At 43.4% G+C, this 19,540-nt stretch overlaps 1 protein-coding gene across 1 annotated transcript in view; it reads right to left on the bottom strand.

Moving 5' to 3' along the window:
- The window catches only part of GPC4 (glypican 4), a 108,877-nt gene extending 93,131 nt beyond the window's left edge, over positions 1 to 15,746 (bottom strand). Inside the window, exon 1 of the mRNA XM_024566953.4 lies at positions 15,042 to 15,746. Coding sequence (XP_024422721.2) covers positions 15,042 to 15,201 — 160 coding nt within the window. The 5' untranslated portion in view covers positions 15,202 to 15,746. The remainder of the gene's footprint in view (positions 1 to 15,041) is intronic.
- Positions 15,747 to 19,540: the final 3,794 nt, after the last annotated feature.

The raw sequence follows: 19,540 nt of genomic DNA, 5'->3' as shown, positions 1-19,540 counted from the left end.
TAGAATATTTTTAAAGAAATGCAAAGTTATCACTTTCACATACAAACTTGACCCCCCACACACACACCAGAAGCATTGTAAACTAAAGCAACTTACAGGGCTACTTTAATAAACATACATTTGTAATTCACACAATGGTTTCAATTAAAATTGCTGTTCCTGAAGTGTTTGGAAATACACTCCTCCTATGTAGATGTTAAATATCTCTTAATATCATATTTACAGCATTCATTTGCTCAGCAAAACCTTTTATTACAAAACTGGCACAGATAAACAAGATCAGCCTCAGCTCCATTATGCCAAAATTTCATATCTTATTTACTTCATTCTTGAGCTTAGTAGCAACCAAGCAAATATCAGGGCTCCAAAAAAAATTAAGAGGTTACTGGTGAAAACGGCACATATTGGGTCTGTTTTAAAAATAAAAGCAGAGCCCTGGCTGGTGTGGCTCACTGGGTTGAGTGCTGGCCTGCAAACTGAAAGGTCAATGGTTCGGTTCCCAGTCAGGGCCCATGCCTGGGTTGTGGGCCAGGTCCCCAGTTGGAGGCATGTGAGAGCCAGCCAATTGATGTTTCTTTGGCACATTGCTGTTTCTCTCCCTCTCATTCTCTCTCCCTTCCCTTCTCTCTAAAAATAAAATCTTTTAAAAAATAAAAATAAATGCAGAGGCGAATTAATCACTTCCCCCTAAACTTAAACCTATGTTTAGATAGATAGCTATGGATTGCTTTGTCCTTTCATGAACTCATACATCTTAGTCCACACCATGAGTACTGGATAGCATATGGACCATTAGATCAATTAACTAACAATAAACAAAATGCTGATTTCTATTTTTTGAAAAAAAATATTTTATTTACTTTTTTTTAGAGAAGGGAAGAGAGGGAGAGAGAGAGAGGAACATCAATGTGTGGTTGCCTGTCACACACCCCTTGCTGGGTACCTGGCCTGCAACCCAGGCATGTGCCCTGATTGGGAATCAAACCAGCGACCCTTTGGTTTGCAGGCTGGCACTCGATCCACTGAGCTATACCACCCATGGCTGATTTCTGTTGGTTTTTTTTAATTTCCATTTTTAATCAGGCAATTTATCCTTGTAATAATAGTATTTAAAATGGGGCATACAGCCCTGACCACATGGCTGAGTTGATTGGAGCGTCATCCCATACAGCAAAAGGTTGGGGGCTCAATTCCTGCTCAGAGTATATACCTAGGTTGCAGGTTCAATCCCGAGATAATGTTTCTCTCTCACATTTCACATCTTATCTCATCTCATCTCATATCTCTGTCTCTCAAATTAATAAATATATCCTCCAGTGAGGATTAAAAACAAAACAGAGCACCCTGACCAGTGTGGTGGTTCAGTTGGTTGGATGTCATCCCGCAAAGCTAAAGGTCGCTGGTTTGATTCTGGTCAGGGCACATGCCTGGGTTGCAGATTTGTTCCCTGGTCAGAGTGTGCACAACAGGCAACAATCGATGTTTCTCTCTCACACATCAGTGTTTCTCACCGTGTCTTTCTCCCTCCCTTCCCCTCTCTCTAAAAATAAATGAATAAAATCTTTATAAAAAACAGAGCATATAACATGTTCATATTTAAATTAATATTTAAAATAGGACATACCTTGCCCTGGCTGGTGTGGCTCAATGTATTGAGCAACGGCCTGTGAACTAAAAGGATGCTGGTTCAGTTCCCAGTCAGGGATCCGGGCCAGGTCCCCAGTGGGGGGCATGTAAGAGGCAACCACACATTGATGTTTCTCTCCCTCTCTAGCTCCTTTCCCCTCTCTAAAAATAAATAAAATATATTTTTTAAATAGGGCACACCTTAATCTGCATATCTAAACAAGACCTGGCCCCTGGATACAAACATATGCACTCAATTCACTACAAATGCAGTCAGTTTATTGCATTAAAGGGAGAACTTGCTGCTTCAGCCTCTGTCATTGAAATGTAATGTAGTCTGTCCTTGGTGTAACACGAGGGGTGTGGATTAGAAAATGGCTAAAAACACTGGGTTTTAACCAGGAAACACTGGGAATACTGGGACCGCATGATTGTTCACGTACCTCTAGGTAAAACTGGTGGTGCTTGTTTACACTGTAACAAAGTCTCTTCATCAGAGCTTTGAATTTCTGAACAAATTAACAAAAAGTTAACACCCTATTTTTTATCTGCAGGAATCATCTAAAATTTGGGAAATCAATTATATTTCCATTAAAAAAATAAAATTCTGAAAAACAATCTTCACTTGAAACAGGGAAAACCCTGTTCTCAGAGCCTCAGTGTACAGCAAGGAAGGATCCTTCCCATCCTGTTATGATAACTGCTAAATATTTATCACTCAGGTTGCATTTGCTTACAGTCCTATCTCCCTGGCCAGCTTATGTATTTGCTCCCCACAGCCAGAGTCTTCCTCTCCTCTTAGCAACCTGCACATTTGGTCACCATTAATAAAGGCTTGGGGAAGAGAAGAAATCCGCCTACCAATTGACAGGTGCATTGGGTCCATATTTTGCTGAACCAGACTTCTGTAACAATTATTGCTGGAATAGAGGGTTTTGTTTTGAGCTACTTACCACTGGGGTAAAAAAAAACAACAACTAGTATTTCTATGGTCTCTATGGGAAGGAGAGTAGCTGCCAACTTTTTACAAAAGCTAGAAGGCTCTCATACTCATAGTACTGTGGTGGTTCCTCTGCAAACCACTCCAAGAAGAGAAAACAATAGTATAAAGTGGCACAAGAGTTCACTTTGCATTTTCTGGTGTAAGCCCAATTCCTAAAATGAGGCCAAGGTCTATAACCAGAGAAGAGTACTCTGTGTAAACCTCACCAACTTAGGCCCATCTCCCTTGAAGTGTTCCACCAAGTACTCCAGAATTCACCACAGGACCCACTGTGAGAAACAGATGCCGGCCATTCAAGTATCTGGTAAAAAGCACTACTTATTTCCTGGGAAATAAGAACCGTATGGGCCTAAAAATGAAGAGTCTACATATTCAAGAACACTACACTGCACCCTGATTATCATTCATCAAGTGCTGATCCTTGGAAGAAGTTGGAAGTAGTTGGAAATAGTTATCACAACTGTCACTAAATACTTATTTGAAGAATTCCTGAGTCAATATGCCTCACTATACTATTTAGACTGTGAGCTCCATCAATGTGAGGTGTGGCCTACCGTCCTTTTTGATCACTGCATTATCCCCAATGCCTAGCACAATGTCAATTAGTAAGCACTCATAAGTAGGTGCTAAATGAATGAATTCAGCAACTACTTACGAGGCACCACTTTTCTACAGATGGAGGTTCAAATGTGTAGCCTCACACTCGAAAGTCATAAAGAGTCAATTGTGCCCTCTGAGGGTTTCTTCCTAACTAAGAGCATCCTATCTGCGAGGAGTACTCTTTCATGCATTAATTCAACAAACATTTCTGGCACTATGCTGGCCATTGGTCATAGGACGTGAATAAAAGAGGCAAAGTCCCTGCTCTCCAGTCAGATGGTTCGAGCTGCAAAGAATAAAGGAGAGGGGCAAAGTGTGTGGGGTGTTCATACACGTCAGGAAAGGCTTCTCCATTATGGTGATAAGGAAGCAAAGCCCTAAATCATGTGATGGAGTGAGCCAAGCTGCTTGCAATATGGGAGTAGAATGTTCTAGGTACTGAGAATAAGTGCAAGGCCCCTTTGAGTGTGCCTAGTATGCTTGAGAATATGAGATACCACCATATGGGGTGGACCAGTGGGGTGAATGACATGGGAGAAGCCAGTGCAAACTGGCATGGGAGAGGGCAATGGGCAGATCGTGTAAGACCTAATAAGCTTTGGCTTTTACTACGGGTGGCAAGAGGAGCCACTGACTGGAGCATTTTGAGAAAGAAGTTATATGATGAGTCAGATTTAACAGGGTAGGATTGTGCTGGCTGATGTGCTGAGAATAGCCTGGAGCAGGGAACAAGAGCCAGAGCAGACTACCTAGAGGCAACTGTAGTAAATCCAGGCAAGAAGTTATGGGGATGAGACCAGGCTAGTAGTTGTCAAGGTGGGAAGAGAGGAGAACAGATGCTAGATACATCTTGAAAGCAGAATCCAAAGATAGAGATTATGAGAACATCTAAACAGAACATTTCCCACCCTGTCACCTGAATCTTTGCTCAGGTCACAAAGAAGCTGACATAGTGCCTTATTTTAGAAGGTGGTGATTTCCTCTTTTGTCCTCCAACCTGAAAGATACAAAACTGTCTTCTAAGCCTGCCATGTTCCTTAATGATCCAACGACCTCCTACCATCAGAACCTTCTTCCCAGAGGACCCAAAGGGGCAGGGGAAAATAAGTTAATTCCAAACTGGGGATAAACAAGGCAGAATATTAACCATCCAGCCATCTGGAGGCATTTAGCTTAAATTCAGTTTAAGTGAACCCACTGCATCCCTCCCCTTTCAAAAATTCTCCCCATAAACACACACACAAAAAGTATTCCTCATCAGAGCCTTCAACATCATAGGCAGAGTGATTTTTCAGGACTATTTCTAAAGTACACCAGTGAAAAGTTGTCCTGTTTTGCTTTTTAAAATCTTAGCATGGGGAAATATTCTATAATTAAGGCAATTTTAACAATACTAGATAATAATTTGACTATAAATTGTAAGGAATGTAATGACTGCTTATTCTGGCACCAAAGAAGCAGGACTTGCTGTGAAGTGACTGCCAAGAAAAATGATACTCCCACTCAGACTGGACCACTGCAAGTAGTAACTGTTAACCACATGCTTTACACCGCAGTTTGCAAGGACACAGTGCTTTGTTTTCATCTTTACCCAAACACCAGACTGGAAACTCAATGGAGACAAACCGGGTACTGGAATAGAAACAATAACCGAAGGAAAAAAATATTCTGTGACTAAATGGTTGCTGGAATGCCTACGTCAAGGGTTTGGAGAACTAAGAAAACTTCTCACGTCCAAAAGAAACCACTTCCAGTCTGCTCCTGTAGACAGATGCTCAACATATAAGAATGAAGTGAGGCTGAAAGAAGCTTTAGAAAGCCAACTGACAAAGTAGCTGTGAGAAGGACGGACTAGCAGGAAAAGAATGGCTGGAATGACACTGAAACCAGGTGACCTGGAGCTAGACTAGACAAAGACGACAATCCTGCCTGGGACCTGACCTGAGCTTCCTGGGGAAAAGAGAGTAAGCACCTGGTAGAAAGGCTAAAGCAAGGAACAGGAGCAAAGGCAGACTCTTATTTCTAAAAGCATCTCTGCAGGTACAGCTAAATTCCTGTTCTTGTCTGGAATAGACAATGGAAGAAGAGACCATTTGTCTGCCAGGAGTAAAACAAACCACATGAAATACTCAGATTCTACCTCTAAGCAAGCCAAGAAATAAATAACACTATATTCTAGATTTGAAAAAAGATTCTTGCCCTGACTGGTATGGCTCAGTAGATTGAGCGCCAGCCTGTGAACCAAAGGGTTGCCAGTTCGATTCCCAGTAGGCACATGTCTGGGTTTGTAGGCCAGGTCCCCAGTATGGGGTGTGAGAGAGGCAACCACACATTGATGTTTCTCTCCCTCTCTTCCCCTCTGTCTACAAATAAATAAAATCTTTAAAAAATAAAAATAAAAGAAAGATTCTTTTCCATTTTTTACTTAGCCAACCAGGGCTGAATGTATTAGAAAAGTTTAAATAAACTAAATAGCTTAAAATACATTAATTAAATTAAATGGGGATTAAATAGAAATATCCATTCCTGGAATAAATACAGAAGTCAAAAAATCATGTCTGAAGTTATTTTTTAATTGAAAACATTTTTTGAACACGTACCTCGTACCTCACCATGTGATAGAAATTAGAGATACGGTACACCTCTCAGATCAGGCATGACTGGGCAAGAAGGGCTTCTTTTTTTTTTATATATATAGTTCAAACAGCCACAAGGTTAGAGACAAGCACCATCAAATGGATCCTCATTTTTAATATAGTACTCCTATACTTAACTTCTAGTGTTTCTTTCATTATGATTATACATTTACTTAGTTTGGTAAATGTTTAAAAGGGAAACCAATATTCAAATATTTAAACCTGTCATTCTAACTAAAAACCAACTCTTGCCTCCTGTGACTTTCGGTCAGAGTGTCAGTTTCCCAATCAGAGCAGAGCAGACAATAATAGTGTTAGGAACTACATGTACCTTAGATATTCTAGAATGCTTAGAACAGAAGGTGCTAAGGAACAAAATCACCAACCAAAATCTCTCAAGCAAGTAAGCCTCTGAATTTATTGTTTACTTATATTTTATTGATTATGCCTTTACAGTTATCCCTATTTTTCCCCCTTTGCCCCCTCCACCCCACCCCCAACTTCCTCAGGCAATCCCCCCACCATTGTTTATGTCCATGGGTCATGAGTATAAGTTCTTTTAAGCCTCTGATTTTATAACATAACAGCCTTTAAGCTATTGTTTAAGAAAAGGGCAAAGTAGCACATAGAATTCACTCCTTATTGATCCAGCACTGTTGGGAAACTAGGTGCTCTAAACAGGTAAACGTGTTAAGTCAACTGAACTTTTCTCTCTTTCAAGAGCAATTTTTGCATTTTAAATATGTATAACTTTCTAAACTTTGCAATGACAATATACCAAACACAATTATTTAATACTGCTGTGAAATGTACTAGTGTTCTCAAGGGTTACAGAGGTGACTCTTGAGCATGCCCCATCTTAAAAGGTCTCAAATTGCCAAGATCAGCCAAGATCTGGGTCTACTGTTCAGCTTCTGGCCTCCCCACTGTTTCACAGTGGCATTGCTCACTTCTCCCAGAAGTCACCTTGCCCGCCTCTCAAACCATCCCTTCCTCTTACCCCTCCACTCCACAACCAGTGCTACTTGTTAACTTCTAATCAGCCATGACCTGGGAAGCCAGATAACCTAAGCTTTATCTTCCATTTTTAAACCCTATCTACCTAATTTGAATGTAAGCACCTCAAAAGCTTGGTTCCTGTTTTAAACATGTTTGAATCCTCAGCACCTAGCATCCTGCTATTGATAGAAAGCTATTCAATCAATGATTGCAGATGATAAATTTCTGAAGGCTCTTTCTACAAGGAGATAGAATGCATGGGCTTTATGACAGCTGTTTCCATCATTTAGCTTTCCTGCTTACTTCCACATTCCCAGCTGTGTTCTGGATGGCTGTGCCGGCCAGAAGCCTAGGGATTTACCGTACTTCTATTTCTTGATAAGATACTTGAAGGGAATAAACACATGGCAAAGAGGACATTAAAGTAAGGGATAAAGGGATTCTTTTTTATTTTACCAATAAAGACAAAAAGGAAAAATATCACCCAGTATACTGACACCTAATCAATAAATGACAAGCCTGGATTCTTTTCTACCTAATTCTCTCCAAAGCACTTTCAATGCCCTAGTCTTAATTCTCTACCCAGCAAAGCATCACTGCATAGTATATACTGTATGCTCATCAAAAATATTTTCCAAGTTTAACAAACCTTCCTCTTAAGTCCAAGTTAGCCAAAATTAACACAATTAAGTGTTAATTTGCACTGAGTCTAAATTAAAGCTCCCTATGAAGATAACACTTTGTGATGAGTTCGATTGAAAAATTTAGAATCACAACCTCAGAGATGGAAGGGACCTCAGAGGTCATCTAGAGTGGTAGTTCTGAACCATGGCTGCTCATCAGAACCACTGGGGAGCTTTTAAATAATTACTATGACCTAGTCACACTGCTAGAATGTATGATTTAATTAGTCTGGGGTGGTGCCCAGACACAGGATTTTAAAAGCTCTCCAGGTGGTTCTAATGGTAGCCAGGGTTGAGAATCCCTGACCTAATCCAGCACTCTAACACCCCACTCACATTTTTCAGACAAAGGAGAAAGAACCTTACCAAAGCTATGAGGTGACTAATTTGTCATGAAAGTAAGCTAGAACTGCTCTTTCCAAGAAACCATGTCCTCTCCATGTAAACTACTATAGGACAGCGGTTTCTCTTCTATCATCTTCTCTCCTCAATAAACCAACATCCCCACCTATCCCAAAGTAAATGTATTTTCTGAATATTCTTTGCCTTGGGATCCCATTGCATAATTCTAGAAAACCTAAACTATATATGTCTGTGTCAATATAGTATCCACTTCTTTTTTCTCAAAGAAATCTGGGAGGTTAATCAGGCATGGTTTGCCCTTAAAGAACCACACTGCTTTTCCTCTGATAAGTTAGACTCAGTTAGCCCACACCCTTTTCACCATTATCATCACAAGGGCCTTCTTTCAAATACCTTGCTAGTTTTACCTCCAAAGAATGCCCTTTCAGCCCACTTAATTTCTATCACCTCCAATTCTCTTTTGCCTCACTTAATTTCTAGTTTGTACCTGCCCTGCCATACTTCGTGGACTTCCATCTTCTCTTGGCTTAAACTCTTTCCATTTTGTGAAAGATGCATTTTTCCCTGAAGCAGCCTCTTCTACTCTGCCAGTTAGTTAGTCATGCAGGGTTTTTTTTTCTTCCCCCAAGCAGCTGGTCTTTTTGATGTCTGGCACACATTTATCTGGGCTTCCAATAAGATGTTTTTACATAGTTTCCAGGCTTCCTGGAGGTTATTGACTTTTTTAACTGGACTTTTATTAACTTTTTTAATTGAAATCCATTCAATTTTTTCCTAATTTCTAACATTTGTTAGAGTTTCTTTTTCAAAAGTTGAATACCTGGCTGATAGATCTCTTTGATATTTCTCTTCCACCAGATTGCTGAATTAAATGCATCAGAACTTAAATATAATATTTCAAATTACCTCCAGGATGGAATCGCTTCATGAATTTCTGCACTTTCATGTGCTCTGTAGTAAGCAACAGATGTTTAACCAAGTGGAACTGAAAATGCTAGTTCTTACTTGTTTGTATTTTAGTGTGTCTCTGCTTATATAAAGTGTTCTGATATCCTTAAGCCTGTGTTCCTGTTTGGTAAGGAAAATAAACTCAAAGTTTTATTTTTTTAAAGTTAACCAATGTGCATTCAACAGCTCTATATACTGAATCTAATGTGTTAAACTACTCTTCTAAATTTGTTCTAAACTTCCTAGTCACAAAAGTCTCGACCGTTTGTTACTTAGTATTTTACTCAAACTGAGAAGAAAAACAGAATTCTGAATGTTCCTCAAAAATTCCTGTAACACCCAGTTATTAATGAAGTGGTAAAGACAACTGCCAACCCCCAAGAATAAAACATTCTCCACATGCCCTGGCTGGTGTGGCTCAATGGACTGAGTGCCAGCCTGCAAACTGATGGATCGCCAGTTCGATTCCCAGCCAGGGCACATGCCTGGGTTGCAGGCCAGGTCCCCAGTAGGGGTGCGTGAGAGGCAACCACACATGATGTTTCTCTCCCTCTCTTTCTCCCTCCCTTCCCCTCTCGCTCAAAATAAATAAATAAAATATTTAAATTTTTTTTTAAAAACCATTCTTCACATTATACCAACATATCATGGATATTTAACCCTGACATTCACTTGAGAAATTGAAATCCAAAAGATTCCCAGGAAAGATTCCCATAAGATGACAATCTATCATCAAAGCAGTATAATATCATCATAGCACTGGTGTCCTGGAAATGAATGCAATAGGATTTGTCTGTCGTCTCCCCCCACACACTTCTTTTAACTATTGCACTTGGTACTGTTGGACACACAACACACCAGGAGCTGCCATCTGTTCTCAGACTGCTTAGTTAAAAAAGACACACATGTGCCTGCACACAAAATTAACTAAAATACAACACAGTTAGTTACGTGCAAAGATCATGGACCTAACTCAATCAGGGAATTAGGAAGAAGATATATAACCCTGGGGAATTCTGAAGTGATTCAATAAAAGTATCATTTGAGATACCTGGAGCCACTGAAGTCCAAAGTAGAGGAATGATTCCATTGAAAACACTGCTGTGAAGAAATGAGGCTGGTGCCCTGGATGGTGTGGCTCAGTGGTTGGGTGCCAGCCAGTGAACCAAATTGTCACCGGTTCGGTTCCCAGTCAGGGCACATGCCTTGGTTGTGGGTCAGGTCCCCAGTGGGAGGTGTGCAAGAGGCAACCACACACTGATGTTACTCTCCCTCTCTTTCTCCTTCCCTTCCCCTCTCTCTAAAAGTAAATAAAATCTGTAAAAAATAAAATAAAAAGAAATGAAGTTGGTAATGTAAAGGATGGAATGGGAGAATAACAGACAATGGTGGGTAGACCAGTCAAGAATGATTGAAAACAGCCTACTAACAGCTCTCCCTGCCTTTGTTCCCCCTTTGCCTCAGCAACCTTAACTAGAAGGGCCACTAGCTATTTTCCTAAAACAGCTTGACTAATGACATTTACCTCCTCAGAAACCATCACTGACTCCACATGGCCCAGGAATTACAATTTACAATATACTGCTTCTACTGTTAACACTAGATTGTCTGTCTGGGTGTAACACGTTTGCATGCAAAGAACATGGTTGAATCCTCTCTACTAAAGCATCACAGTAGTGATGTGATGATGGTCGTTTACTAGTTAATTGATGATCTTCTCACAGCTTATATTTCTAACACCAGCCCTCATGGGAGTTGGGAAGGTACTTTCTTGTCTTACTATCTATACAACACAGCATAGGTTATACTCAGGGTCAGGTAAGACCTGGATTCAAATGCCACCTTTACCATTCACCAGCTGTGAGACTGAATCTATGTATAAATCCCTTGGGATCTGTTTTCTGGTCTGTAAAATGGGGGTGATGAAGGTAATAATTCTGACCATCATATGGTTGCTGTAGATTATAAATGGTCTCATGTAAAGCCCTTAGGGTAGAACCAGGCCCAGAGAAAGCACTGAATAGCTACTCCCTTTTCATGAGGCTAAAATGCACTTTTTATGAACATACATGGAAACAACCTCAGTAGTAAAACAGTTACTGTTATTGGGGAGACAGACTCACTTCCAAATGATTTTGGTTAGTACCAATATTGTTCCCTGTATAAAGACAACAAAAACTTCCTTTTTCATTCCTCAGTCTAGTCTCCCACTACTCCGGAAATTGCATGCAACACAACATGAGTTAATAAAAAAGGAAAATAGTAATTAAGCTGAATCAAACATCTTATTTTGTATGTTCTAACACGACATTGAGTTGCATAAGCCACAACTTTTTATTGAGGTTTGTTGTTGGTTTGTTTTTTGTTTGTTTGTTTGTTTTTTATGAGCATGTCCAGGAATTGGTTCCTATACTACTACCTGGGACAATTTCTATACTGACAGGCCCTGTGGCTCAATTAGACCTCTTCTCAAGTGAAACACAAGGAACCAAAGTGAAGATTTCAAAAGAATTGGTCACAAGTTCTCTGCAATATCCAACCCATCTACTTAAACTGGAGAAAAGGAGGAATACAAATCTTGAAAACATGCTGTATATCCTACATGTAATAATCAACTCAGTATCAGAAACTATTCCTACCTCTCCCCTCACACACATTTTGCCATGTAATCCTAACATACCTTGTCATTCCCAGAATCCTTTGGGGTATACATTTGTGTATGTGTGTACATGCATGAGTGCACTCACAGGTGCATTGCTCATAAACATAAATGGGAACAAAACCGAACAATTCCAAAATCACAACTATGACACAAAGTTCTTATTGACATCATTGAATGTCACTATGGATGGGACCTTTGGCAAGCTTAACAACATTTCTAACCAACTGCCTCACTCTTAAGGACAATTTCAACAAAAATTAGATTAGTAATAAAATGTCAATTATCCTGTCTTTATGAAGGCACAAGAGAATGGTTAGGTTTTGAAATTTCTTAGTATTATTTTATTATTAGTGAACTAGCATTATCTAGCTAATACTGGAGTCCCAAATCTATTCTCTCTTGGAACTTCTGGGCACTCCTTTCTCCTCATCTGTACCACTCACACTGTACTTATATCACACACCACGTTGTATTCCTATTATATGTGTGCATGGCTTGTCTCTCCCCTACCTGGAAAGGTCCAGGTGGCAGAGGCCCCTCTTGCATTTCTTTCCTCTACTATGCCCAGCACAGAATATTGTGCATAGTAGGAACTCCAAAAAACTATGCCCATTGAAAGCTAAACAAAGACCTATCCTATGTGTTAAAGACCCCTTGTAATCACAGCTTCTGGGTTACCCATTACTTGGTAAGTACAAGGGTATATGCAGAATTTCAACCGGAAGCCCTGTCAGCATGATATACTCCCCAATGCCCTTGAGAACATATCAAATTATCTTAATTATGATCTAAAAAGACTGAGAGCACTTAAGAACATGGAGTGTTCTTAAAGCCTGTTCAAACCTTTAGAAGGCAAGTGCAAGGCCCTCAGGAACAAAACCTTCAACTTGGGCTAAGCCTGAGGCTAGGTACCCAGACATTGTGACCCTGGACTTTTTGCATTTATATACCACCATCACCACCACCACCACCACCACCAGGGAAAGTGCCTGGCAATGAATTAGTTCAGACATAAGCTGAATACAAGTCATGATATTGACTATACTTCCCAAAATGACCAAAATTTTCTGTGTAGCCCAGAGAAGACAAGGCTAATGTATGCATTTTGAGAGGCCAAGTCAATGGTAAAGATTACCCCTGTTTCTATACTAGCCATCTAAAGGTATTTACTTGAGTCTGTCTGTGTTGTGACAGTGTCCTAGACTCAAATGAATGCATCTAACACTCCACATTTTTGAGCCATTCAGTCATGCATTTTTGTTATTGTTGAAAGTGGTGCGAAATTGCACTGCATGAGCTAAAATCCTTGGTGGTCTTCCAAGGATTCCAGCTAAAAAGGCACTTCCTTTGTTCCTCAGGAGAATGCAGTCCAGTAGGTCATTCAAAAGGGGAAATAAAAGCAGCAGCCCTGGGAGGGAGATGAAGGACAAGACAAAAAGAATAAAATGTTTTGGGTGTGAGCACATTAGCTTCCATTTCCTGCTGCTGGACACTAATAACTCTCCTATCTTTGGAGGGAAAAATGTCCAGATGGACACGTGCAAAAATATTCCTCAGGTGTTTTCTGGACATCATGACAACCAAAGGGAACATCTAGTAACAGCCATTGAGCACCCATCAAACTTCCTTTTCCCTGAGAAGCTGCTGGCTGGGGAAGATGTCCTGTGGCTGCAAGACTGCACAGAGCAAAGTTTGAGAAAGTGGGGAGGGCTGTTTCACAACCTACTCCCTGAATGCCTCTAGTCCATCTCAAAGGCACATATTGTTTGCATGAGCAGAAGATGAAAACTTGTCACATTCCCATTAAGTGCATCACTGCATCTACCCCTTCAAAATGTGAGAATGACAACTGTAACCTTCACGCCAATCATCTCCGCTGGGCCAGGGCCCAAACCGTGCAGGGCACAAAGACCCCAGGTCTGACCTGTGGAGCCCCCAAGCTTCAGTAACTGCTGGTTCACTTCACTTTTTCTGGTTGGGCGGGAGGAAGAGTGGAAAGAAAGAGGGCTTTTCAGGGATCTACAACCAATAAAATCATGCCTCCGCGAGGACATACTTGAGCCCCCAAGAAAACCAGCAGCTAAGAGCAAACAGTTTCTAATCAGTATAGTGTGCGAGTTATTTGATAACTGGAAAGGTGCAGTGGGCTTATAGGTTGCACCAACAACTTGGGTTCTATTTCTACAGTTGCCAGTTACACTCTGAAAGTGCCCAGCACCTTCCCTCAATTACCTTTTCAAGTTATTTGTAATTGATGACTGCACTTAAACTGCAAGGTTATTAATTGTTCCCCAAGTCTTCCTAAACCTTTGGAAGTACCTGGTTGAAATTACAGTATTTCCTTTGCCAATTGCCGGCCCCCAGCCCGCCCCACCCAAGTGACCGACACCTAGAAGCAAAGGCATGCTCTGCTCATTTCCATGAAAGGTTCGGAATGGAGGCTTGGCCCCAGGGCTCAAATCGCTCACTTCAATGATAGGTTACGCTGGCCACCAGCCAACTAGATTCGAGGTTCTTTCTGAACCCTCAAGGCGAACGGGCTACCTGCGCCGACGCTGGCCCATGGGGCTGTACGCAACAGTTAGCCTCTGAGAAGGAGAGAGTGCGACCGGGAGGGGACCGGCCCGACCACCTCAGCCGGCCTCTCAAGGAGAATTTTAAGGGCTCCGGCCAGAAAGCTACCTCCCCAGCACTCCAAGCAGGGCTTTACCCCACGAGCTCCCAAGCGCCGAAATCCGGTGAACTTTTTCACAGGCTAAACAGTCCTATTTGCATAACCATCTCCTAGCAGAGACTCAGGTTTCCTGTAATCAGTCCTTTCAAAGGTTTGTAATTCAATGTGCAATTAACCCTTAAAATGAGGTGAGAAAAAGGGGAGGAAATACCCTTCTCCTCCAACACCTTCCGGAAAATAGAAGAGTTCCCAAAAGTCAGGTTTGAAGGCGTGGAGAATCTTTTTTTAAAGGCGAGTCCTAAAACCGCTGTATATACTAAGACTAGTCCGTGTCAACGGTGGGAGAGAAATGGGGAGAGGGTTTTTAAGTAACATCAATGAAACATCAATTCAAGTTCCACGTTTTGCGCTTCCCGGAATCTGGCAACCTCTAAAAGATTCCCCACCACCACCCCACTGGTGACCTCCACCCCCCCCAACCGGCTCTCTTCACCCACAAAACAAAGCAGGGAGCCCAGTAAGAAGTTCAACCCGGAAAAGGCGAGGTGACGCTCAGTCTATGTACCAGAGTCCTCTGGGGCTTCCTGGGAATCGGGAGAACTACGGGGGGCGAGGGGGCAAACCGCAGGAGTGGCACCGGGCAATTCGGCGGTGCCCCGCCACTTGCAGCGCCTCGGGGACAGCGGCTCCACGGGAACCTTCTACGCTCCTAGGGCTCCTTCTCCAGCTCTCCCTCTAGGCTACCTGCGTCCGGCGCGGGGGGAGGGGGGCGGCAGGACGCTGGGCTTCTGTGGCCCCTTCTCTGAGTAGTCGTCTAGGTGCTTGTCCCCCAGGGGATCCCACCTACCGTTGATCTCATGCGTGGGGGCATCGTTCTTGTTGAAGCCTTTTGACACGTAGAGACGTCGCACTTCCGAGCAACTTTTCGACTTGAGGTCGGCAGCCAGCAACGCGGCGCTGAGTACGGCCAGGGTGCAGAGAAGCGCGGGCAAGCCGAACCGTGCCATGGTGCGGGCAGGAATGACGCGCTCTCACCTTCGGGACGGGATGAAAAGTGGCGGGCGCGGACCCTGAGGCTCCGGAGTGAAGCGAGAGGGCGTGGGAGTTGGAGTAGGAGTTGGAGGAGGGGGGAAACGGCAGTAGGTGGAGACGCGGGACGAAAAGTGGAGTTGGGCCTCGCGCGTCAGGCAACGGTTCCCCGTGCCAGGCGCCCGGCCGGGAGAGAAAGAGAAGGAGGTTGTAGAGGCGGTGCGTAGCCCGAGGGAGGGAAGGCGCGGACGGGTAATTCGGAACTCCGCGAGGACAGTGAGCTGGGCGAGCTGGCCGGCCGACGGGATAGGGACGCGGGGAGGGAATGAAAGGTGGCAGGCTCCGCGGGGGCCGCGGAGGGTGTGAGCGGCGGCAGCGGCTGGCGCTCCTTGCGCGCAGCTCGGGCTGCCCGGCGCTGCTCCGCTCTCCTGACTCCACTCGGCTCGCTCACTCTGCCCTCGGCCGCAGACTGTACCCTCCTCAGCTCCGCCGCTGATTGACTGGCCGGCGTGCACAGCGACGCTCAGCAAACTTGGCCCAGCGGGCGGCACAGGGGGTGGGGGCGGGCGGGAGCTGGTAAGGTCGGGATGGGAGAAAACCTGGAAGCGGGGCTGGATCCGGAGTAGCTAAATCCACTTCCTAGGGGGCCGCACCCGGCGCGCGGCGCTCCCTCCAGAGACACGCCCCGCCGGGCTCCTCCTTTCTCCTGTCCTCCGGGAAGGCGGGGAGCCTGCCCACCGCCCCCCACCGTAGAGGAAAGGCTAACTTCAACGGGGTAAAAGGGCCAAGCCCCTGGGGCACCGAGCAGTTAGGGGCTTGTCCTAAAGCCCACGTTCGAGTCCTAGGCCTCCTGCGCGCGGCCACCTGACCCGCTGCCTGTGGGCCAAAACCCAGCGAAAACCCGATAACTGCCCCCGTTCCCCGCGCCCCCGCCCCGCTGCCTTGAGGACGCGCCTAACCACTTAGTTACTGGGTCTGAGGAAAGTGCTGGTATTGCATTGTTTCTCTTGCAGGTACCACGGGGACTTGAGACTCAAAGCTGTCCCTAAAGCCTCCTCACCTGGCCTCTTCAGACCTGCTTGGCATCAAACGGCGCTCTTGGAGCACCGCCTTCTTTGGAACCCTGGCTAGCATTTGTCTCCTCGCCTCCACCCCTCTCCACCATGCCTGGTTCTGCTGAACCCTGGTTCTCTAAACCCTGAAGTGGGGAGTGAGGACCAACTGCAAGGCGACGGAACCAAGTTAGCGTTGATTTTAGAATCCTGGCCCAAACCAACCTTCTGCGCGTAGGGAAACTGAGGCCAAGAGAAGGGTAGTGACTTGCTAATAGCATGCAGCTAGAGGGTGGGGGTCCAAAACCCAGATTCAACTCCTGGGTCACAAGGAATAAAGGTAGCCCGAGATCCCCAATTCTTCTCTACTCTCACCACTCTGGGACCCAGTCTTCCCTTAGCCGCCAGAAAAATGGAAGTGGGAGAGTCTTTCCTCCTTCCAAGTTTGTCATATTCCATTAATGAGTGTTTTTGAAGCTCCCAGGGCTCCTTTAATGAAGGGAACTGTGCAGATTGGGAACTTGTCATTACAGTTGTTATTGTTACAATCTGCTTTAAGAGGTTATAGTGAGAAGTGCATCAGACACCTCGGGAGTGTGCTGGGAACTGGGCAGATAAAAGGGGCTGGAACTTATTATTTGGCTAGACTCTCAATTCCCATAAAATTACATAGGGTGAAGATATGAACCATCATTACAATTATCCTCCTAGGGTTTGTTGAGACTTCCTCCACTGTTGTTGGCAAACCACGTTGACAGGATTGGCTATGAAGAGATGTAGAAACTAGCATAGCTGTTGTTTTGAATGCCCACTGCAGATTCTTCTACATTTTATTAGCTCTTGGAGATCACCAGCACAAACAGACAGACTGTGACCTGTCTATAAGTGGGACTTAGAATTAGAATTTCTGTGGGTTGGCAGAACGCTAACTCTGCAACAATGAAAGGAGTTTTTCTAAATAAGCAAACTCAACTACAAATGAATTTCCAGCCATTTCCGATGGACTTTCAAATAGTACAGGTTTCACTCAAATTGATAACCATCAGGTCCTCAAGGCATTGCTAGGGCTTAGCCCAGCACTTTTAACTTTCACTGATTGATGCATTTACTTAAACATGTTCTTTACCAAAGAGAATATAATCTGACACAAGGCCAACATTAATAATAAAATAAAATCCGGTGACCGTAGGAAAAAGACACTTCCAAACCATGAAGCCCCAATCAGAGAGCTGCTTTTCACACCAAGTCCAGGGGGGAGTCATTCCTCTCCTCCCAGTTTACTCCTGCTCTTTCTGTTCATGTATTATTAGCCAAAACTTGAGACTTTTCCACCAGAAACAGTAACCTCTGGCTAGGAACGGATCTGGACAAGTCTGAACTTTACCACACAAGGCAGGAACCCCAAGCTCTGCTCAGAGGCGGCTCCCACTTCAAAGCCTCCTTTCATTTAAATACAAACAGGGTGAACAACTGGCAATCTGCGAAACAAATACCATCCAGCTTCCCTTTTAGATGGCCTGTAGTTACACCTTCCCTCCTCCCCCACCCCTCTCTAGCTCCTCTTCCAAAAAGGCTTCTTAGTAGAGATACACCCACTCAGTTGAGTTTTCTAAACAAACATACAAAAAAAAAGGATTGGGGCTGCATGTAGAATGTAAGAATCAACAACTCAGGATGATTAACTCTCCTTTAGCACTTTTTTGCTTTTTTTATTATGGTAAAATACATAAACAAAATTTACCATTTTAATCATCTTAAAGTGTATAGTTCAGTGGCATTTAGTATGTTCACAATGGTGTGCAGCCATCACCACTCACTAGGTCTAGAACATTTTCATCATCCCCAAAGGAAACCTCATGCCCAGTCAGCAATCAAAGTCCATCACCTTCTGCCACTAATCTGCTTTCTGTGTCTAAATATTTGCCTATTCTGAATGTTTTATATAAATTGAATCATGCAATAAGTGAAATTTTTGTCTGGATTTTTTTCACCCAGCATCATGTTTTTTTAAGATCTGTCCACGTAATAGCATATATCACTACTTCCTTTCTATGGATGAATAGTATTCCATTTTATGGATAGACCACTATTGGCCATATAGTACTCTACAGTTTACAAAGTGCTTCCAGGTTTACTCTCGTGTTCTTAAAAAATTTTAATGTTTTTTTTTTTTAAATAAATAAGCAAGCCCTGGCCGGTGTGGCTTAGTTGGTTGGAGTGTCATCCAGTACACTGAACAGTCACAGATTCGGTTCCAGTTCAGGGCAAATACCTGGGTTGCAGATTCAGGGTGCATACAAAGGCAACCGATCGATGTTTTTCTCTCACATCAATGATTCTCTCTCCCTTCCTCTCTCTCTAAAGTCAACACATGTATCCTTGGATGAGGACTTTTTTAAAAATAGATTAGCAAATTGAGTGTCAGCTAGCTTATGTGGCTCGTCCACAGCCACGGGGCTCTTAAGTGGCTGAACCAAGACTGAAAAATGTAAGGCCTCTGACTAAATTCCATGCAGTTTTTCTTTCTTAGAAAACACAATTCTCTGGGTCACATTTAGGATCAGCAGTGAATGTGTATCTGCCCAGATCCTATAAAAATGTCCCTGTTTCAGATTAATAAATTTTCACTGAGCATGTACTATTTGCCAGAAGCTGCTCAGACCTAGGAGGGAAGATGTACAAGCCAAAAGGAGTTTACAGTTTAATGTACTGGGTAAGACCTATACATAAAGGCTTGCCTAGGTAGAATGCACTTACGATATGATTGGTTTTCCCAAGTGAGGTGTTTCCCCTGATGTGGCACTGGGGTACATTCACTGATGGGCAGACAGAACAAAGTAAGCCCTCACTGCTGCTGCCATCCAAGCCAAGAACTACTTGAGTCAGGTCCTCTGTCTCAGCTATGAGGGCACTTCTCTTGACCTGCTGGGGACTTAACTTAGTTGTCAAATATGGGGTGAGGAATAGAATGTGACCTCCCCCCTTAGAATAGGTGGTTGTCCTGCAGCCCTCTAGTGTCTCCCCTCCCCAGCCCATCCCTGCCATAGCCATCAGAGTATGCCTTTCTTTTTTTTTTTTTTTAATATATTTATTGATTATGCTATTACAGTTGTCCCATTTCCCCCCCCCACTCCACTCCATCCTGCCCACCCCCCTCCCTCCCACATTCCCCCCCTATAGTTCATGTCCATAGGTCATACTTATAAGTTCTTTGGCTTCTACATTTCCTACACTATTTTTACCTTCCCCCTGTCTATTTTCCACC

Source organism: Desmodus rotundus, chromosome X, assembly GCF_022682495.2.
Source record: "Desmodus rotundus isolate HL8 chromosome X, HLdesRot8A.1, whole genome shotgun sequence".
Classification (NCBI taxonomy): Eukaryota; Metazoa; Chordata; class Mammalia; order Chiroptera; family Phyllostomidae; genus Desmodus; species Desmodus rotundus.
Note: the sequence above shows the minus strand (reverse complement) of the source record. Positions and strands in the feature narration are given on the sequence as shown.